Source organism: Girardinichthys multiradiatus, chromosome 3 (assembly GCF_021462225.1).
Source record: "Girardinichthys multiradiatus isolate DD_20200921_A chromosome 3, DD_fGirMul_XY1, whole genome shotgun sequence".
NCBI lineage: Eukaryota > Metazoa > Chordata > Actinopteri > Cyprinodontiformes > Goodeidae > Girardinichthys > Girardinichthys multiradiatus.
Genome location: NC_061796.1, coordinates 19,241,410 through 19,264,229, shown reverse-complemented (window position 1 = coordinate 19,264,229; position 22,820 = coordinate 19,241,410). Strand labels below are relative to the sequence as shown.

Genomic DNA, 22,820 nt, shown 5'->3' with positions numbered 1-22,820 from the left:
TAAAATGAAACAGGAGATACATTTTAAAGAAAAAAAAGCTTTAAAAAAACATATATTTTTTTAAATATTGTCGTTGCTATGACTGAAATGCCAGCCAAATTTAGTGTGACTAGTTTTCAGTGTCATTTTCAACACTTTTAAATAAATTACCAGATGTTTTTAATTAAAACAGATGGAATACACTAAAGAAAGTACTCTCCCAGACAATTTAGATAAGTGCATTTTTTGTATCAGGCACTGATTTAGGCTCAGTCTTTGAAAGAACAAATAAAGTTGATTGGCCAGGGGAAAGTAGCTGCAGCCTGGCAGTGCCAAGGCAGTGAATGGACTCTTGGATCGACATTTTCCAACCTAACAAAAAAAATAAATAAATAATTGCTGATGGAGGATAACTAATAACTCTCCCTTGACGGCATCTTCCAGAAAGAGGGTGAAATACATGTCAGCACCACATAGTTTACTCAACATTTGTTGCAAATGTTCATAGCATGGCATGAAAAAAAAAAATTAGTTTCAGAAAGAGGTGAGAAATTCTTTATGGACACATCAAAATCATAAAAACAGACAAAATATACATTTTTGATCAATTTAGTCCATTTACAGCTCCATTCAAGTTGTTTTAAACAACACCAAATATCCATATCTGTACACAACTTGGGTGTCTTTAAAATTATAACTAGTCAACAGCATGCAGTGATGGTCCTCCCTTATGAAGGAGGTGGCTAAAGGTCAAAGAATGTGTTATGATTTCTGCTGTGGGTCAAAGTAAATGTCATTCACACCACATTCTGCCCCTTACTGTTTAAGGAGCATTATGTTTAAATGTTTAAAAACGAAGTGGGATTCTATGTATTATTTAGGCCCAACGGTTTATTTACACGTCACTAAGGAGACAGCAGCACTTATATAGATGAGTTTAATAGAGGACTCATTACCAAAGAACCTATGACACTGCTTTAAACTGAACTACAAAGTTGTTTCAAATGCATTCCCAAGCCAGAGAAATAAATCTTGAAAATGTTCCAGACAGAAAATAAAAATGTAGAAGATTTCACAGTTACATGAATTTAACTGTAACAAACATAACAAACAAAAACAAACACTCATCTTTCAAAAAAGGCCCGCCCTGCAGTTTACTAAGCAATGGTTACCTGGAGGATGGTGGAACACTTGGAGAGCGCGACCGTGCCCGGTTTATGTCAGTTGACCGAGAGCAGTGGTTAGACGACATAATCTGCTCCGGGACAGACAAGGTGGAGCTCCGGAAGTCTCTCCCATTTGGCCTATAATCTATAAAAACAAGCATTGACAGCTGATAGTACAGAGGGATGACAAAAGGGGGTGGTAGCTCTAGATTATTTAAATGGTTCCACACCAGTTTGCCAAAACCGTTACAGCAAAATGTAAATGTAATCATGTTTTAATTGATTCAATCGAAAGATTTATGATAAATAACAACATCCAATGATCATTTGGTCTAACTGAGCACATACTATCATAAGTTAGAAGAATTCTCGGTGAGACTAAATGCCATTCTGACAAATTTTCAGTATGTCGATTTGCTGTACTCCAAAAATAAAAAGGGCTACCTTTCAAATAAAGTGTATTTTATCTGCTGTGTCAACGTTGTTCATTAAACATGAAAATAGCCTTTTAAAAATCCGAAACATAACAATGATTCTTTTTTCTACTAGACTGCTTAGTTCATTCAGGCTGAAAGAGTTCATTAACTAATAATCAGACATGGTTATAAGCCATGGTTAAGGTCAATGTGTAGCTCTATTAACCCTGATTTATATTCAGCAGAGTGTGCAGCACATTAAATTAAGTTAAATAATATGTAGAAAAGCAGGAAAGATAAAACAAAATTGGATATAATGGTCCAAAAATATCTATATACGACATCACTAAAATAACTGATTATAAGCAATTCCTGTCCTGATTATATATATATATATATATATATATATATATATGCTAAATATTTAGTTTTATATTCTTCTTTGATTTTAATCACAGAACATTCACCATTGTGTGCATAGTTAACAAGTAAAAACAAAACATTGCCATTGAAGTAGTGAGTCTCCTGCAGCAGGATAATTAACCACCATACAGAGCTAAATGAAATCTTAAATTTTTTTTGACATGCACCTTCATGCATGAGAACAGACTGTCAGTTGAAAAGACAAAAACCTTTGCCGATACTTAGTAGGATTTAACAAGAAGAATCAGCTGTGTCCGTGCAGAAGTAGGACACAGGTTGAAGCAAAACAAACTCGCTTTGCAAATGTTAGAAAAAGAAATCACGTCTAAAGTCAGCAATTCCAAATCAGACAGTAGATGTCAGCGGACCCAGTATTTACTAAGGTGTCTCCTACAGTAAGAACAACAAAATGTAAGTATTTAATTTTAAAAATTAACAAGAAAATACATCTCTACTTTCTCTTGAAATTCAATACAGAGTACACAAGGGTTTAGTGAATCTGTATGTCTGTTACTGTTAAGGAAGTGAAGGAAGCTGACTTTATGATGCAGTGAATTCCTGATGTTAAAGAGACTTGATCATGTTTAAACCTTTGCTCACCTGTGCTACTATCAGTAAGAAGAGAGCAGTGGTCGTTCTATCTGTGTATGAATGTCTGTCTATATGAGTGGTACTGGTTACTGTCTGCTTCCAGACCCGTTTCCCTTTCTTCTACTCTGTGGCATACATTTCCAAATAGGGATGTGAAAGAGTACCACATGCCAAACAAGCAAGCAGCTCTTTTTAGCATGCATTCATCATTAGCTATACATATAAACATCTTCCTGAATTTTTCTATGATATTCTGGCTGGTAGCAATACTGCTTCTCATTTTCTGCAGCACTGTGTGGGTGTAGTACTGGAGCTTTAGTAAGAATGGCAAGACAGCTATCATTGCAGAGCAAGTTGAATGCCCAGAAATCCTCACTCTGCTTCTGCTGATGGGCTGCAGCATTTTATCTTTCTAATAAGGTTCTAATAGAGAGTTTACACACTGTGCAAGTTTAAGAGTAATTTGAGTATTAGATGATAAATAAGGGTCTGACTGAAATTATAAAGATTATATAACATACTAACACAATAGACTTAAGAACCTTTTACTGCATGTCCAAACTGACTTCATCAAACTTAGGTCTGATATATTGTCCTTGAAATGATTTATAATGACTAATATGACCTTCCTACTTACCTGTTATGACCCCTACTCCATCTTCACAATCATAATCTGATATCTCGCTGTCACTTATCCTCTGCGATCCTTTAAAATACAGACACAAAAAGGACAGGGAAGACGAAAGAGAAAAAATAGGGGTCACTGTGTATTGCATCTAGCGAGGCTTCAGTGGTAGGTGAGAACAGCTCTGCTAGAAATAAAATAACTACACCATCCCCAAACCTTCTTCACCTTCAAAAGAGCGTTATTTTAAATAAAATTAAATTAACTGCAAAAGCTGCTTGCTTTTGGAATCATGTAACCTATTTACAAGTTCTACGATGGATTTTACAAAAAACATATATAAATCATCAAACACATAAGTGTGTGCAAGTAGTACTTACTATTATTGTTACAAAACAGAATATAAAGATGGAGAAGTTGCCTCTTATTTATTGTACTGAATAACCTATCCCAGTTTTAAGGTCAAGTCAATTGAAATTGTATTTCTATTGCACATTTAAAACAACAGTTGACCAATCTGCTGCACAAAGTAAAGTCAGTAGTTACTTCATCAGCAAATGTAAACTACAATAAAACAAAATATAACCGAATAAGTAAAATAATTTTTAAGACTTTGCACAAAAAAGACAAAATGTGCCTCTGAACCAGAATTAAAAGGCAGTGAACTAAAGCAGAGTTTTTAAAAGAGACAAAAAATGTCCGGCAGTCTGTAGAGGTCTAATGTGCAATGGTTGCTCCATAAAATAGGTCCTAACACCTATTCTATATTTGCATCACCTTGCCTTTTGAGTGTGGATCCAGGAATGTCTAACAACAATTGATGGGACTTATTGCTCTGGCTGCAGTGAAAGGTGCAAAGGCTCAGGCAGATATTACCTTTAAGATGGCTAAAAACAAGCAATAACAGTTTGAACTGCATCTTGAAAATAAACAGAAAGGCAGTGTAGGGGTCAGCAGCAGCAACAGTGTAATAATCCTAATCAAATTATTTTTCAAGTGTAAAACAAAATATCAGAGTTTGGAATCTATTTACAGGACTATGTTTGTTTACAAATGCAGTAAAAATAAATCTTTTTCAGCACATTTCTTGAGGATATTAAATAAAATGGTAGCAACCCAATGTAAAACTACAAAAGCCTAAAATCAGTATGGTGGATACTTACTGATTACTTACTGATTTACTTTGAATCACAATAACTGCTCCTTCTATGATGGAAAAACTGAAACAGCAGTGCAACATTGACCTGCTTCTTTTATATTTTGCAAAGAACCCCAAAGTTCTGAATCTTTCTGATACTAGTTTTGAATTTCAGAAATGCTATTTTTCCACTTTGACAGCCTTGATAAGGATTTTCTGAAAAGTGGAACCTCCAGAGATATTCTATTTTACATTACTATTTTTTCCCTCTTGTCAGCTTTATTTTAGCTGGAGTTAGAAAACTCATTCTCTTTTTCCCCAATGTCGTTGTCAACCTCAAATCTTTTGAATAAAGCTTCAGAAATCTCTCTTGAAGATAAAGGTGTCAACAGTTTAGAGAGCTTATTTCACCCAGCATCAGAGCTCTATCATTTCTAACGTGTACATCCAGGTGCTCTGCCAAAAAAAAAAAACAGACCATGCTCTTTCAGAAATAACACATGCTGCACTCTGTCTGTGCTACTGCCAGTCTGTCATCTCAGCTGGAAGAGAATTTATTTACAGCTGTCAGCTCTTTTACCTCTCACTAATACAAATGCTCAGAAAACTGTTCGGGTGAGAAGCAAGAAAGTTGTAACTGGAAAAACTAGTGCAGAGTAGATGACAGAGACGACACGGTCATCTAACCAATCAAACATATGGCCAGAGAATGGGTACGTGGTGAGAAAACCTAAAAATGTGCAATTTGGAATTTCAAAGGAGTAAAAATTTTAATTAGACACATTTATGGTAAAGTGTTCTGCTTGTTAGTTTCATCATATTAAAATCATAATAACTGAGTTAAAGGATTCTTTGAATTTTTTTAACTGTTCCCTATGACAATTTATGAAAAAGAAAAGAGTGTACATGAAACACAAACTACATTAAAGCCCAAAGAGCAAAATAGCTTGACAAGCCAATAAATGCACTTGAAAATGGGAAAACCTCATAATGACCACATCACAATTACAAAACAGGGAGGAGAGGACTCCTTGGTTATCATAAAATCCTTCAAAAACAAATAATTAATAAAACAGCAAAGACCATTTTTTAGGATATTTTTAAGGACATACATGTGTGTTGCAGGGTGGGATTGTAAGATAGTTTATAGGTGAATACACAGAGGGAAAGAGAGCGCTGTGTCCTAAATCTTTGCTTCCCTGCAGTGTGCATGTATCTGCTACCCAGAGAAGATTAAAGAGCAGTCTAAGTTTACATGTTAAAATCCATATAAGGCAGCAGAAACATGCACTCCTTAGGGAATAGAAACGGAAAGTCGGAGCACAGGGATGCATGTTTAAAAAGGAAAGAAGAACATCAGGGTGCTCCACAGAGCAGCAAGACCAGGTTATACAGGGGCCATTACCTGAGTTATATGAATATAAGCCTTGGTCTGTAAAAACAGAGGCAGTAATGTTGATGTGTAACAGAAAGTGAAAAAAAATATTTTGTCTAATATCATGCGAATCTCTGTTCTAGTATGCAAACAAAAAGAATTGTGCTAATAAATTTTGCATTTTAATAAAGCGTAAAATTGAGCTATTTAACATGAAATGCAGCATTTAATATGAATGTTTAGTGAGAAAACATATTTGAAACTTTGGTTGTGAAGCTTTAGTTGTGATTACTTACTCTGCAGTCGCCGTGTTGAACTCTCTCCGTGGAGCTGCCTGTGTTGTACATTAGGGGAGGCACGTGGGAGTGGCATGGATGACACGTCATGTGTTTGTAACTTGTACCAGTGAGGTTCATCATCTAAGAGAGCTGTCTCCAACTCGATAAGAATCTACCAGAAGAAATTGCTATTGTAAGCCATCAACACATCAATGGATAATGTGATTTCCTGTAATTTGTGACTTCAGGTGATTTCCTCATCTACTTTGTTGGAAATAGTTACAGATCCTCCAAACTTTCTCAGTTTCAGATTAAGGACTTATAGAATTTACATCTTTGTCATGTCATGGCTCCACATGGAAATAGAGAGCTGAAAAAGGAAATTTTGAGACTTTAAAAGAAGTACAGTTAAAAGAAAGCCATGAATGCCCTTTCTCCTAAAACCATTGACCACTGTCTTTTTTCCAATGAACTTCTGAAAAACAGCTTCTTTCTGGCTGGGAACCAGCTTGTTAGGCAGCTCAGAAAATGTGAAAGATATTAAATGATGCAATCCTTCATATACAAGAAGATTGTCATGGATTAGAAGACAGAAACTAAACATATATATTTAGAATTAATAAAATCCCTGTATACTGGTTATCAGACATATTACGCCTTGTTAAAAACTTTGTTAAAGAGACGTATTCCAGTTAAGGAAGACAGAAAAGTTCAGAGCACACAGCAAAAAGAGGCAGATATAAAGTCTAAAAACAGCCAGATTTCATAAGAATTAAATTTAAATGGTGAGGTTTGGTAATTTTGCTGTATTGTTTTGTTATCATTATTTACAATAGCTGACTACATGACAGGGGTGGGCTAAGTCATTGTTTTGCAAGTCACATTAAGTCTCAGGTCTTTGCAAGTCCCAAGTTAAATCCTAATTAAACACATGAAAGTACCAAGTCAAGTCCAAGTCTTAAACTTTAATTCTAAGTCTTTGGTCATTTGACTAAATATGTTACTTAATGACAGAGAAACAATTAATAGTTTCTGAATTTCTAAAATATTTTTGAAGGCAGTTATTTTTGCAGAACAACCAGCAAGAGGAACTTAGCTAAAAAATGTCAGACAATCTGTACTAATGTTGCTTCTTATTGAAAATATTAACCAAAACATTTACCAGTCAGTAAATTCGAGAAAGCAATGAGTAAAATGACTCATGATTAAATTAAAAGAAAATATTTTTCATACACAATTAAAATGATCTTTATGCTACTGAGCTGCTACAGTACAAATACACTTATACATTACATACGTAACATCAGATCATTAAAATAAGAAAATAAATGTTTTATTCAAAAAAGTTTACCCACATATTTTAAATACACAAATTCATTGATTTAGGTTTGAAAAATTATATTTTTTCTCTCTTGCATTACATCTGCAGTCATGAGAAGTTACTACGGCTGGGAATAAAAAAGCTAACTTTAACTGATTGAAGAAATGTATAAGTGACACTGGAAAATACAGAGGATCATCTGTATTTGTGACATTTTAATAAAAATCTCAAAAAGACAAAGAACTCATTGTCTGTGGGTGACACATCTGTTTGACATGATGGAGAGTTGAAATGCCTGAAATTGCCACATGATTACATAATTTCACATGGGAATGACGCTGAGGTTTGATTTCCTTACCTCCCCCAAAAATTCACTCTCCTCTTCCCTGACCCTGGCTTGGTCCCACAATGTGATCTCCAGCATCCGCTCACGGAACTCCCGCCGGTGGACCGGCGAATACATAAAGGTCTGATTCCATTTGGGCTCTAAGGATTTCTTTACTGTTTTTGTTCTCCTCTTGCTTTTATCACTGGAGGAACAATAATTCAGACTGTTTTTATTTAGAACCTTAATAGGGAGAGCAGCGAATACAAGAGTTATTAACGCAACATAGCACAGGACATAGAACACAGCACTACAGCACCACACCATGCTCATTGAGATTAGAAACTTGTTTATTGCACTAATGCTTCAAGAGTTCCCACTTCTTGAACGATCCATCTATACATAAGAGGAATTGACTTAACCAAATGCAAATCTAAACTTCACAATCAACACTTTTAATGATAGCAACAGGTAAAACACAGCTGTAAATGCCAACAAAGTGTAATATTTTGTTACAATCAGTTTATTGACACAATGATAAAGACCTAAATAATAGACATAATACGTTACCAAGTTATTTTAGTCTTACCTTCTATCAGGCAGGAAGTAGATTTTGACATAAGGGTTCCTGGGCCGACCATCTTCCCTGGGTGGCAGATCTCTGGCACCCAGAATGGTTACTATTAGCTGATGACCCACTTTGTCATACCAGAGTTTGACCTGTAGGGGCAGAGCCAACACAACTTACTGAAACATTGCTAAGGGCCAACAAGGAGAAACAAAACAAAAACAAACAAAAAGAGGCAAAACAAAACAAAAACAGAGGGATTAATGCAGGAGAAGATGACTTCATCAAGCCAAAGCAGACGTTAGTACAAATCAGTTTATGCCTAGCTTCACTGAGTGTATTGTTTTTAATCGGTTGCATTTGTTGTGTTTTTTTGTCATTTCTACTGTGTTATTTTTGTTTTTTTTCTTAAAAAATATGTGTAAGCCTGTCAAAAAAACAACCTTCCCTGCAGAGATGAATAATGTTTATTGGATATATTTTAGAGGTGTAATGAGGTCTTGTAAAATAAAAATGCCACAATATTTTTCCTCAAAGTGAAGCCTGTCTCGCCCAATGCTATCTTGTTGGCTTGTCAACATGTGACTTCGTCTGACAAAGTAAATGGGAAGGATTATTATTATTAGGATCGCTCTGGAAGTTGTTCAAGAGCTGCTCTGTTGTGTTAACAGAGCTGAGTTGAGTGTAATAAAGACTGATGTTGGGCTGAGTGACAACCTTCAGTTAGGAAATCATCTAAGAAGCCTCCACAACATTTCTGTCATTTGTGTGGCATCATTATGGGCATCTAAAATAAAATGGGATTAAAAAGATCCAAATAATCTGTAAGAACTGCAGGGATAATGCAACTGGCTGGCCATTTGCTGGTAAAGTTAAAACAGTTGACATCTGTTTTGTAGTGTTTTATCAGTGCTAAACTAAAGAACAATTTTACAGCTATCAGTGAATCTGAAATGTATTTGATGAACTCTGATTCAAAATCTAATTTATTAAATTTAATTAATTTAATTCTATACAGAGCACAGATCCTTTATACACATTCTGTGTAAAGCTTTCACTCGATGTGTGAAATCAATCCTAATACATTGATAAAAATAAAAAAAGCCAAAACGTCTATATTACTCACCTAGTATTGTGTATCATCTCATTTAATCAGCTAGATGTATCATAAAACCTTTCATATAAATTAATACTAATAGCCATAATGTTATTCTAACTGAAATAAACTGAAGTAAAATGCTAAAGCTGACATGGTCTGAAACATGCCTTTAAATGATTTCTGTACCACTGACTGAGCTGTGTGTGTTTTTCGATACTCATCAGTTTTTATAGGAAGAAATCAATCATGCTGATCAGGTTTAAAGGGAAGTATGGACTCCTGTGAAAGACCCTTAAAAGATGGAAAGGTTCACATGAAGCCTTAAGAATAGCAGATGAAATGAGAAACAAGGCTTCAAAACATTTGTCCATACTTCATTCAAAATAAGATCATGGAAAGGGAGTCCACTGTTTCCAAATACTACCTTTCATGCAGCAATGCGATAGGAACAATTAAAGACATGTCAGTAAAGTTTACTTAGGCAAGAAAAGCAAGATTATCAAATTATATTGTCATTATCTTCATTCAAAAATTCAAAAGGAAAAGATAAGAAAATATGTGCAGAAATATATGAACACCATCAGAAAATTACTCAAGACTCAAAGTTACCTATTTTTAGGATGAGTGAGGTGTTTAAAATGAGATTGTGCCTTGGGATACAACTGGCAAAGGGTCACTTGGAGCTGTCTTCATTTGATGGCATGAAAATTAAATGCTGGTGTGCTGGTGGCTTTTTGGTTAAGCGCACAACCCATGTATAGAGGCTACTGTCCTCGAAGCAGCCGTCCCGGGTTCGAGTCCTGGACCCGGAGACCTTTGCTGAATATTTTCGCCCTCTCTCTCCCCCTATTTCCTGTCTGCCCACTGTCAGAAAAATTTAAAATAAAGGCCTCTATGGCGGTAAAAAAAAGAAAAAAAAAAAACTGTGTCTGCAATCGAACATGTTGGATTTACAAATGTTCTCAGACTTTTGGAAATTCCCAAGCTAAGGTAAGAATCTACATCTTTGGGGAATAAACACAAATATTAAGGTTTACAATCAAAGCTACCTTCACTAATCTTGCTAACTGCTAATATAAGATTTTAAATACAGTGTAGACATTAAACTCCAAATAATTTTATCTTTGTAATAAATTACTAAAACTTTTGAAGTGAGTGCTTTCTCACAAACTTGGCAGGTTTTCATGTTTGTTTCTAATACAAATAGCTATTCAATGCTTACAGCAGCAAGGCTAGAATAAAATATTTCAAACACTGTTGGTGATACTTCTTAAGTATAATCACCAAAAATAGAAAAAGGCTAAATCTAGTATTAGCAGGTCATAGCTTTAGAAAGAGCATAGAAAATTATTCGGTCACAAATTTGGAAAAGGTACATCTCTCAAAATAACCTTAATTATTCACTTTAACTTATTATGTATTATGTATTTGGAAGCCCATAATGAATATTTATGAAAACACCTGTACACTCAATTAGACACATGAACTGTGCATCTTATTAGGAGGACTACAGGAGGCCCTAGAATACTATATCGAGCACTGTAAGCCGCCCCTGCCTGAGTTAAGGTCAGTGTTCACAATTCACAAGTAAGAAAATGACTGGGCAAAAATGTCAGTCATGGGAGAGTTTTAAATTCGAAACCACTGCTGAGCAAAAATAACAAAAAGACCTAGATGTTTGGGGAAGTATTCTGTGGACTGATAAGACTAAAGTCCCTCTTACATCTGGCATAAAACATAATTTCAGAACATCATATTGACAGTCACACAAAATGGTTATGTGGCTGTTCCTCTACTTAATGACATAGATGACTTGCCATCATTGATGGAACTATGAATTCTGGCCACTAGCAAAATATCGCAAATCCTACTTGGGTTATAAAGCAGGACAATGATCCAAAGCACACCAGTGAGTCTACTTCTGACTGGTTCAAAAATAAAATGAATATTTTGGATTGGCTTAATCAGAGTCCGGATTTAATTCCTATAGAGATGCCGTAGCATGACTTTAAACTGGCTGTTCATCAAAGTGCGCCAAAATTCTTCTGTGATGCTAAAAACTCACATTGCTATTACTTGTTGGCAGTTGTTGTTGCCAAGAGTGGCACAACCAGTTACAGTATTAGGTTTAGCAGCCAACAAAATTTAAAAACAGAAGAAATCTGTAAGGGGGCATATATTGTTTCACTGCACTGTAAGTCAATAATCCACACATGCCAGAGCTTTTTACTGTAATATTCCAAATGGAAATTTCAAAGAATGCTCCCTTTCTGTAAAGAGAGACATTTGAAAATCTGATCTGCATGAAGTTGCTTGCTGGCAGGTATTGTTAACTGTCATCTGAAAAGAAGAGCGTAATTTGGTACAATTAACTTTCCACAGGACAGTTAACTTGGTGATCCCTGTCCCTGCAACACACAACCACACAGGCATCAGCAATGATTGGATAATTAACATTATGTTGATGCACAAAATGTAGCTAAATTTGTATATATTGGTGTAAGATTAGGTTATTGTGTTATGGATTCAAGACACAAAGACAATTCCAAAACCAAGCCCACAATCCTTATTGAAAAACCTCCCCCTTGGTTGCCAAAGACAAAATTCTAATTATCCAACTTGGGGCTGATCAATGAAAACAGTTTGCAAAAAAAGACAATGAAAGAGAACCTTTCAAGATCTGTTCAGTTTAGTTTAGCATGCATTAGAAAATAATGACATGAATGGGTTAAAATGAGAAATAACTAAGAAGAATCAAATATAAGCATGATACCAACACATCAAACTGAAGAGAAATCACACAATGCACTCCTTTGAGAGGGAAATTTGATGCTAAGATTTCCCCAAGAATGCATTTCCCAAAATATGGGGGAAAAGCCAGTCGACAGTAAGTGAGCAAAAACCAAAGAGATAGTGTGTGCCCTTCATACAGGGCCCATTACCTGGACCCTAGGGGCAATAGGCGTTGTTCTTCTACTAAGGCTTTGGCTCTGGATAAGCAAAATTCAACAGCAAAAGAAACAAAAAAGAAAAGAAAGAAAAAGAATATGCAATAAAACCAAAACTTCACATTTCACTCCAAAACAACAACCAGAATTTGTATTTACATTGGACATCTGTGGGCATGACTTTACTCTTACTACACAGCAACTAAGAAGGATAAGTGGACAATATTTCTTCTCCAAGAGCTTACCTGATCTGTTTTACATGACCTCCATTTTTTTGGTTTTTTCTCTTGCTTAAGGTTTCGTCTTAAAGTCTTCTCTCTGCTCCAGAGCTTGCATTACAGTGTTGCAAAACGAAAGTTGGTAAATAACCAATGAAGACTGTAGTAAGGCAGGCCTAAAATCAGCCAAATTACTAAGAGGATAAATAAACTGTTTGAGCAATTGATCTGCTTTAAGCTAAGCTCTACCACACAAAGTGAACATAAGAGATAATTTGATGACTAAAATAAATTGTAGATTTTTAAGCTTGTATCTATATCATGAGATACTTGCATTAAATAGTTCACCATGAGCCTCAGTAAGTGCAAAATTTACAAATAAATTTGAAAACTAATAGTGAGAGATTTTGTTTTGCCAAACTATCTCTCTTTCTGGAACTTTGAGCAAGATGTGTATTGGAGGTGATACTCTATTTTTAAATCAGCTTCCCCTGTGGATCCTCAATTCAAGAGTTGATTTGTTCATGGGTTTAGTACAACCCTTTACCTATTTTACCCCAGGAGGCTTCTTAGACTAGATAATGGACAACACACTTCGTAACCTGATCTAGAGTCCTGTACTGGATTGGCAAAAGGCCAGACTGAAGGGTGAAAGTAGAGTGCAGGAGACCCTTCTATCATCTGAACTTTAGTCATGGTTTGTGTGGCATAATTGCAAAGGTATCCATACCCCTTGAACTTTTCCACGATTCAGAAACAGACTTCAAAGTATTTTAATGGGATTTTATGTGAGACCAACAAAAAACTGTTAATTGTGAAGCAGAAAGAAAACAATGACTGATTTTAACGTTTTACTTTTAAAAAGTCTGAAAAGTGTGGTGTGTGATTCAATTGATCCCTATTTCATTTGATACCCCTCAACAGAATTCAGTACAGACTGTTGCCTGCAAAAATCCCCTAATTGGTAAGTGTTTATGGCTGTGTAGTTTACTCTCAGGATAAATACAGCGGCTCTGTGAAGGCCTTAGAGGTTTATTAGCAAAGATTAGAGAAGAAAGAGCATAATGTAGACCACAGAACAGCAGAATGGTGAGGGATAAGGTTGTGGAGTAGTTTAAATCAGGGTTAGTTTATGAACAACACACATAACAACCAAAAACAGGAGGAGTATGGCTCATTTGCAAACATACAAAGACATAGCAGTCCACCAAAACTTGACTGGCCAGGCAAGAGGATCATTAATCAGAGAAGCAGCGAAACAGCCCAGAGTTACTCTGGAGGAGCTGCAGAAATCCACAGCTCAAGTGGGACAATGTGTTGGCAGGACAACTGATAGTCATTCATTTCACAAATTTACAATATGGAAGACTGTCAGGTTGAAACCAATGTTGAGAGAAAGCCATAAAAAGTGTTGTTTGCAGTTTGCCACAACCAATGTAGGAGTCACAGTAAACATGTCGAGGAAGGTGGTCTGATCAGAGACCAAAACTGAAAATTCTGGCCTACATGCAAAACAATATGTGTGGCAGAAAACAAAAAAAATGCCAATGACCCTTAACAAACCATCCACATAGTAAATAATGGCGGTGGAAGCATCATGCTATGGGAATGATTTTTTTCAGCAGGGTCAAGGAAGATGGATGGAGCTAAAGATGGAGCAATCATTGAAGCTGTAAAAGACTTGAGGCTGGGGGCGGAGGTTTACCTTCCATCGTAACACAACCCAAAACATACAGCCAGAGCTATAATCCTATGGTTTAGATCAGTGGTTTTGAAACCTTATCTAGCAAGTACCATGTTAGTGAACGTAACAGTAAAACAACAGGACTTACATTTTCACAATGTGTTGTGTTTTGCCATAATATCAGAAAAGCATCACAATAAAACCCACTTGTTTATTTGAAGGATATGGTTTAATTATGCATTCTGTTTGTACTAATTCAAAACTTCCAACGTCAAGGTTGGAAAAATCAACAGAAATACCCTCCAACCTGAGGTCATTTTTGACCAACCCAGGCCTCTATATACAATATGGCTGCTGCACATCTAAAACAAAGTGAAAACTACGGTAATAATCTGTTTAGTCAGTCACCATTCATTACACATCTGATGTTGCTACACTGTTACAGCACAGAACCCAGACAAATACAATGTTGTTGTCTTGTATTGCTATTGGCACTTAAGCTGATCACGGAGCACATTAATGAAAAATTTGTAAAATCCAGATGCAAGTTTTTGGTTTGCTGTCATTCATTTTAGTTTCAACATGGGGTTCCTAAAATATTTTGAACTGCATCAATGTAATGAGTGGTTTAAACTAAACCAAAGGTAAGCTTTTCCCACAAATTCAGAAATTGAAAGAAAACATCTTATTATTGAAGGAACTATGCAGTAATTGACGTAATAATAGGACTAAAGATGCGATAAAAGACAATTGTGGCACAAAATAAGCATATTTCGAGGTTAAATTTTGCAAGTCCAAAGACGCCTGGAAATTACGTCTAGGGGGAAGTCTCCGGTCATTCAATGTGTGAGCGTCAATGATAAATGGTTCAGGTTGAAGCCAAGTTGAGTTAAAAACAGTGTTCATATGGTGAAATGGTGCAATAAAAGCCAGTGATAAATGCGGTACCAAGTCCAAAACAACTCATTTTGAGGAAGTTAAACCAGTTAAACTGCTTCATTTCTCGTTTTATGCATCCGGATATTTTCATTATGTTTTGTTCTACAAAGGATGAGTTCACTAAGTGCAGCAAAGCTATATTTGTTGCTTAATTTGGCGCATTTAATGTTAAATTATTCGGTTTATAACACTAGTGAACCCAATAACTGATCTAATTGATCTAATGTTAACAACGGCTAATATATACACATTTGTATATATAAATATATGTGTGTATTTAATAATATAGCAAAATGTAGTCTCTTTAGTTAATTATTTTGAAAATCCAGATGTAGTACTCGTTCTGTTTCCTGGTAGTGCAGTATGATTCATGCAAATTGACATCCAGCATAAATAGACTGGTTGAATTAAACATCCGTCCACAGGCCGCAGCACTGGTGCTCTGCCATCTGATGAAAGCTGACTTTCTTCTTCTGACTCTGCTGCGTCTCTCTGTGATAGTGACTGAAATATATCTAAAGAAATATCAGATTCTTCGCTGCTGTCTGTGTTGCTGACCATTGTAACAGCAGTCAGTCCCCTTTGACGTCATAAAAGAGCACAACAAAATTGCAATGGAGTAGTCTGGAAATGCCTTTTTAGTCAAATTCATGACCATATATCTCAATAACTGTACATTTCAGTGACATAAATTTACTTTCTAAAATATTTTATCAATGATCCCTTTCAATAAATGTAATTGAATTTATCATGAAAATTTGATGTCACAGGCACTGCTTTAACAATAATCATTTGTTATATTAAGCTAATTAGCTTAAGTTTAGCTTACACTAGTTAAATTGCTTCATTTGTACTTTAAAAACAGTTCATATCCAAATATGTTCTACTACAGAAAGCAGTCAAAGAACCCCAGTGGTACTTTTACCACATTTTGAGAACCAGGTGTTTAGATCTAAGCCATTTCTTATATTGAAATGACCTAAATTTTAGACAAACATCCATTTGAGAATCTATGGCATGACTTAAAATTGATTTTCACAGATGAATGGGTGAACATATCAGTGTCTTAATGTGCATAGCTGTTAGAAGCATCATTTTTCTGTGATACCGTGTCTGTAATGGCAATGAAAAGTGGCTCTGTATAATGGTAATATGGGGTGCTGAAAAAATATGCACTACTTTGTGTTTGTCTATGGCATCAAATCCCAATAAATTCCCATTACATTGAAGATTGTTGGTGTAACATGACAAACTGTAGAAAATGTTAAGGGGTATGAATACTTTGTAAGGCAGTGTTCATTCTAATGTTTACCACATTTACAAAATGTCTCAACTGTAGTCAAATTTTTCTAACAATTCAGTTTTCCTGCTTTGGTGTGTATGTAAAGTTGATGTCACTTACTGAGAGCTGTCCTGAAAGGTACTGAGGGGCGTCCCGCAGCATACTGGGACTCATAGGGGATGTGACAGAGATTGAGGGGCGATCCATCTTTTGAGACTCAAAAGAGCTTGAACCTGGCAGACCATAGAAATACAGTTAGAACAAATAGTGCTGATGTTAATGTTATGTTGCACATTCATTGACAGTCATCTATAAATTAGAAAGAGACTAAACAGATATAAACGCAAATATAGGTAGGACAAAAACCTTTTGTGATGAAACAGGTGCGGAAAAGCCTGTGAGACATCTATAGGGGCGTTTCCACTATCGAATCCCGAAATATTTTTTCTCCAGAACTTAACTTCCCAGAACCTTTAATCTACCTGGAGTTTGTGTGTGTGTGTGTGTGTGTGTGTGTGTGTGTGTGTGCGTGTGTGTGTGTGTGTGTGTGTGTGTGTGTGTTTCTTGATAAAGATGATGAAAACACTCACTTGATTCCAGTTGTGCATGTGTGCTGTCAGGTATCCTTGGAATATCTCTGAAAAAAAAAGAATCAGTAAGTAAAAAGAACAGTCTAATAAGGGAAGGAACTACATTGACCAATATAAGCTAATGCTAAATACCCTTTATCACATTAGTTTTCATTCTGCCAACAGCCTCCTCAGCAGGTAAAAGCAGGTTAGATTAGGAACTGAGAATGCAAAGTGCCAGTGTTTTTTGTTGTAATAGTTTTTGTTCAGAAACATATAGATAAGCGATTACTGAAAAGATAACTTTAATTTGACCTTTAACTTTTGTAAATCCCATATTAGGACTGGAATGACAAAGTCAGACAGTGGAGGAAAAGTAGTTGAATAGACAATGTGGCGCTGGTCGTTTAAAAGCTAATTTTAAAGGAGAACAAGCTTTGCTCCCTTTCGGAGTTTCCCTTTAAAGTCTCTATTTTGTACAAAATGGAAATGGAAAATTATAGACAGAGTCACAAACATCCCTAACTCACCCTTCAATATAAAACTTGTCAAAAATGACCCTCCATACATATCAACATTGAGGAAAAAGTCAATAAAAGTTTTGGGATACCCAGATGCCCTTCCTGATGCATCCAGGATTTGAACACCACCAAAAAGGGACCTACAAGAGACCAGATCATTATTTAAAATGTTCTGGTATTTCAAAGAGTTTATGATGTCATGCCATCTAACATGGTTCCCCAGGGCACCTTGGGAAGAAAAAGACGCCCACAGTATTACAGATCCCCCACCATACTTAGGAGTAGGCATGGGTGCTTTTCCACATTTTCACATTCTGGGTTTCACACCAAAGTTACGTGTAGTGTTTTCTGCTGAAAATCATACAAATTTAGCAATTTACACTGGTGATGATAGGAGGGTAAAGGCTACGTCCTGATATGCCTCCCTAACAACTCATTTGCGTATATATGGCATCTTATAGTTATTTTGGAGATTTGACCCCAAGATGTCACGTTTTGCTGAATTTTTCCAACTGTGAGCTGTAAATGTTTTTTTAACTTCGGTTACAATTCTGCTGATTGTGCATGGTGGCAAAACAAATATGATTACTTATCTGCCTAGTGGCTAGCAGCTAAAGTACTGGGGCTCTGTTTTAAATATATGTCATGCATGTTCTTGTGCTTTGGTCGCTGTAATTATTGTTGCTTTTGGCTCCTTCGTCAGGTATCTCTCTGATCTTGCCCTTATATGTTTCACTTTTTGTAATCACCTCTACCGTATTTAAGTCTCCAGGGTCCCTTCCATCTTTGATAGTTCGTCCCGAGTTCTGGTCAGCTTTCCAGCGTTTTCGTTTGTCTTGTACTTTTGGATTTTAGATCATCGCCTCGCTATTTTGAACTTCCCCTCTGGATTATATTACTATTATTGTGGACTCCTACTTCTCAAGTAATAAAGACAGAGTTTGTACATAGGAATCTACTCTGTGTTGTTGTCAATATGCATACCCCATAGTTAATACGTAAAAATAGTGAAGTATAAATTGCCATCATATAAGTCACAGTGATTTTTTTGTTAAAATAGTTGTTTCTTAATGTAAATGTACTTAAGCTAAAGGCTAGATGTATTTTTTTTCATTTTTGAGTAAGAGATTATGCTACTGCAACCAAAGGTTATTGTTCATTTTTCAGGTTCATATGGTGCTATAACATTTTTAACCATGCATTAAGTTAGAAGCACGAGGATATGGACACTGGTCTTACTTTGTGACAATCAAAAGAGATGATATAGGTGCACAAGTTGAAATAATGAGCAGGGCTGTACAATATGTACAGCCCTTAAACTTAATTTACCGTTTACTGGTTCCTCCCCAGTACTGTTGTAGTATTGCTACTAAGCCCCTGTTGAGACCTGGTATTACCATGTGTCCTGAGTGATTCAGATGTGAATAGACAAAACTAACAACAACTGCTCCTTCCTAAGTAATCAAATCACAGTGACCTGCTATCCACCTTTCACTATCCACTGATCAGTAAAATCTAGACCTGTAACCGAAATATTTCTTTGGACAATAATCTCAGTTTTGTGGGTTTATTTTCATATGCCCTGTGGTGGCATTTCAGGCTGGTTGCTTATATGTCCCAGGGCAGTTTTGCTCTACAAAAAGGACATCTCAAGACGGAATCCTATTTGTGTGATTGACTTTATTAAATCAAAACAGCATCCGGCATCAGAGTAGGCAGGCCACATTGCTGTAATAGTAACCTGTGTTTATATGACTTCAATCATTTTGGATTACTTGTGCGTCAGTGCATGAGTGTGTGTGTAGGTAGGTGAGTGTATGTGTAGAAATAAGTGTGTTTGTATGGAGTGGGTGTGTGTGAGCGAGTTTGTCACCTGGAGGTGCACAGTTGTTAGAGTGTAGCGTGAACCATAGAAAGCCTGCAACACACAGCACCTAATTGCACCAAAGGACAGCTGGACTCTGCTCTCAAAGGTCATTGCAGCAGACAGGCAACCAGGCAGACAGACACAATGCATCGCCCCAGGGCAGCAATATGGCCCGCACCGAGGTAGGTTGGCAGCAATGAACAGGAGCAGCAGCCACGAGGCCCAGGGGCATAGGGTGGGATGCCACACAGCCATCTTCAGCCACGCAGGCCAAGCCCGGTACCTGCCCCCACACCCGGTGGCCCAGGGCCCCCACCAACCCCGAGACCAATCAGACTGGGAGCAGTCTGGAAGAATCCAGGCCAGCCAAGTGAAGCGAGCCCAACACTGGAAAGCTATTTAATTGTTCCAGATTAGCTGACATCTATCCATTCATCTATTGTCTATACCTTTTTGTCCTTAAAGGGTCGCAAGGTTGCTGGTGCCTATCTCCAGTGATCAATGGGCGAAAGGAGGGATACAACCTAGACAGGTCACCAGTCCATCACAGTGCAACACGGACACACACGGGACAAACAACCATGTATGCACAAACTCATACCTAAGGGGCTAATTAACATAGCACTCATCATTTTGTGGAAGGAAGCTGACGTACCCAGGGAGAACCTACATATACACAAGGAGAACATGTAAATTCCAAGCAGAAAGACCCAAGGTCGAATTTGAACCCCATTGCTGCAAGGCAACAGTTCTACTAATGCTCCTTTTCAATAAAGGGTCAAATCGGGTCGGGTCAGTTTCACAAGACTTAATTCATTTTCAATTACAATTAAGTGTCATCTAAATTGGGGCAGGAAAGTTAATAGCAACACCAAGACTTGTGATTTCTAATCACACACACAAAACAAAAGCCTAGACTGCTGCTCCGTTTATGGCTGTTGTTAGATTCAGAAGAAAGATGAGAGCCCAAAAAAGGCTCTGGGCAGCACTGTGGATAGGTGCAGAAGAGATTGAGGGAAGCCATGTTATATCAAAGAATACAAACTAGAGGATGTGTAAGGGTGAGCTAACGCTACCTAATGCTAGCTTCCTATATTGGACCAGCATAACATTATTGAACAATTGAAGATATTAGTTACTGAAATAAGCTTTGGCTAGTGATGCCACCCCCTACTTAATCAGTGACCATTAGTCTTTTGACGTTGCTTTTATAGTGCAGTTCAGAACAATTTGAACCACAACCAAGGAGATACTAAAAATAGTAACAGTTCCAACTAACCGTTACTAATGGAAAAGCCAAGAAAGCAAGTTAGCCCGTAGCAAACCGCTCTGAGTGGTACTAGGGGAAAAGGGGCATAACTGTGCCATAGTCACAGTTCGCTCAGGATGTTAGTGGTGGGTGTGACCGAGTTCTGATTTTGAAAGCTCACCCTATAGGCCGTGAGACCACTAGCTCCACCTGAGGCTCAGGCTTGGATTCTAATATGATATTGTAAACTTCTTTAAATGTGGCTCCTTGTAAAATCCGTCCATTCCACTCCAGAACCTGGTCACCTGCAAAAACAACATATGAAAAAGATGTGTTTACACACCTGACATTGCATTATAAATAATTGATGTAGAGTTATACTTTTGGCTTTTGATACCTGGTCTGAGGTGTCCAACTGTGTCTGCTAGACTTCCTTTCCTCACTTTAGTAATAAAAGCACAAAGTCTGCCAGATTCTGTCATCTTGCCTCCTACTACCTGTAGAAGAATACATTTTGCACTTGATTAGCACAAAATACATTTGTGAAGTACACCTGGGCTGTGCTTTTATACCCAGCAGAAACAAAAATAAAATTGTGCATGACAAGACCTATCTACCTAGCACCATCCCTTAAGCTTGCATAGAGTAAAACATTTTTTCATTGAGTGTCTCCTTGATGTCATGACTTTAGGTGCAGCCTAAAAGGCATGAAACAAAAATAAAAGCATTGGTCATTGGTAAATGTGAACCTGTAATTTCTAAAAACTGTCAGTGGGTCTACTTCAGTCCCCAGGGATGCACTTTGGTACAGCACTGTGGTTCTGTAACAGCCGTGGGCTAGGGCTGCACTGTACAGTATTGAATTGCTGTACACCACTGCACTCAGCTTACACTGGCATCATACAAATAAAAATCCCTTTTAATGGCAGCTGAATGCTAACATACAAAGAAGCTTAGAGAAGTCCGCTAAATGAAATGGCTTTATATAACGGTCAGGAGCTCGAATGGAATGCTTGCAGAGATGAGAGAAAGATGGTCACTGAGGGTGAGGCCGGCAGCCTGACGGATGGGTGGCTGGATTGTTGAGCTGCTTGGCTGCAGCTGCTGAGCGGACAGAAACGCACAGAAGCACTGAGCAGACACAAACATGCCATTTCAGGAGGTTCATTCAATCAGTAATGATTTTTCCCCATCTTGCTGCTCTAGGTTATCTCTCCTCGTGGCAGGCTTTATGCAACTGTTAAGAGACTGTAACGTCTACAATGGCAAAACAGAAAGAAAAGAAAAATGTGGCACTAAGCTAATGTAGTGGTGACATTAAAATAAAACCAAAAGAAGCTGAAAAATCACATTATATAGAAAATTATAAAAGGCACAAAAGGAATTAAAGGCATATATATATAAAGAGTATTAATTTGGACTGGGATCACAAAATACAACACAAAAACTAACTGCAAAGTAAAAATTATGGGAGTGGACAACATAGGTATTTTTTAATTTATGTTTGCTATATGCCCCATATCAACAACATAATCAAGTCAATAATGAGTATTAATAACAACAATGTAAATATTAAACAACATTCAAGGCTAATTCCGACCAAAAATACACAAATTTATGATGTCAGAGACAAAAACCTGTCATATGTCAAACGTAAAAGAGAAAGATGTTACATTTAAGTACAAAAACTCAAAACTGAAAAATCTGATTAACAATATAACACATCTCAAAATAGTTAGTTTACAAGCCTTGAATAATTTAAATAGACTTAACAATAACAATAATCTTAATTTCTACTAATAATAATTCCAAATTTCTAATTAACCTATTAAAGAAAAACTGCACTAATTCAAATGGTTAGTGTTTTTCAATACATACTCTGATATTTTAATTCTGTTTGGTAGAAACAATGATAAATAGATTGCATGAAGATCCAACAAAAATCTGATTGTTTATTAAACTCATAGGAATACCAATACATTAGACACAGTTACAGACAAAAAATAAAGAGAAAAAAAAGCAATCAAACCAACCTGGTCCTATGTGAAAACAGTAGGACTTCCCCTTAAATAAATCACTTAAATAGAATCTATATGGCAACATAATGTAGGCTAAAAGATCTCAAAAAGTAAACCATCATGACCCCATCTAAAGAAACTCAAAAACAGATTACAAACAAAATTATTGATATCTATCAATCTGGAAAGAGTTCAGAGGAAATGTCTAAGGCTTTGGGACT

At 36.6% G+C, this 22,820-nt stretch overlaps 1 protein-coding gene across 8 annotated transcripts in view; it reads right to left on the bottom strand.

The window, feature by feature from the left end:
• Positions 1 to 22,820, bottom strand: part of rims2a (regulating synaptic membrane exocytosis 2a) — a 201,449-nt gene that overhangs the window by 59,745 nt on the left and 118,884 nt on the right. For 5 of the 8 annotated variants that reach the window (XM_047360424.1, XM_047360415.1, XM_047360417.1 and 2 more), the window contains exons 10-19: positions 20,979 to 21,078; positions 20,763 to 20,886; positions 16,966 to 17,012; positions 16,496 to 16,608; positions 12,247 to 12,294; positions 8,227 to 8,357; positions 7,671 to 7,863; positions 6,010 to 6,163; positions 3,213 to 3,281; positions 1,152 to 1,290 (exon numbers count right to left, since the gene is read on the bottom strand). In XM_047360424.1, coding sequence (XP_047216380.1) covers positions 1,152 to 1,290; positions 3,213 to 3,281; positions 6,010 to 6,163; positions 7,671 to 7,863; positions 8,227 to 8,357; positions 12,247 to 12,294; positions 16,496 to 16,608; positions 16,966 to 17,012; positions 20,763 to 20,886; positions 20,979 to 21,078 — 1,118 coding nt within the window. The remainder of the gene's footprint in view (positions 1 to 1,151; positions 1,291 to 3,212; positions 3,282 to 6,009; positions 6,164 to 7,670; positions 7,864 to 8,226; positions 8,358 to 12,246; positions 12,295 to 16,495; positions 16,609 to 16,965; positions 17,013 to 20,762; positions 20,887 to 20,978; positions 21,079 to 22,820) is intronic. The other 3 variants (XM_047360416.1, XM_047360418.1, XM_047360422.1) reach the window with 1 other exon arrangement.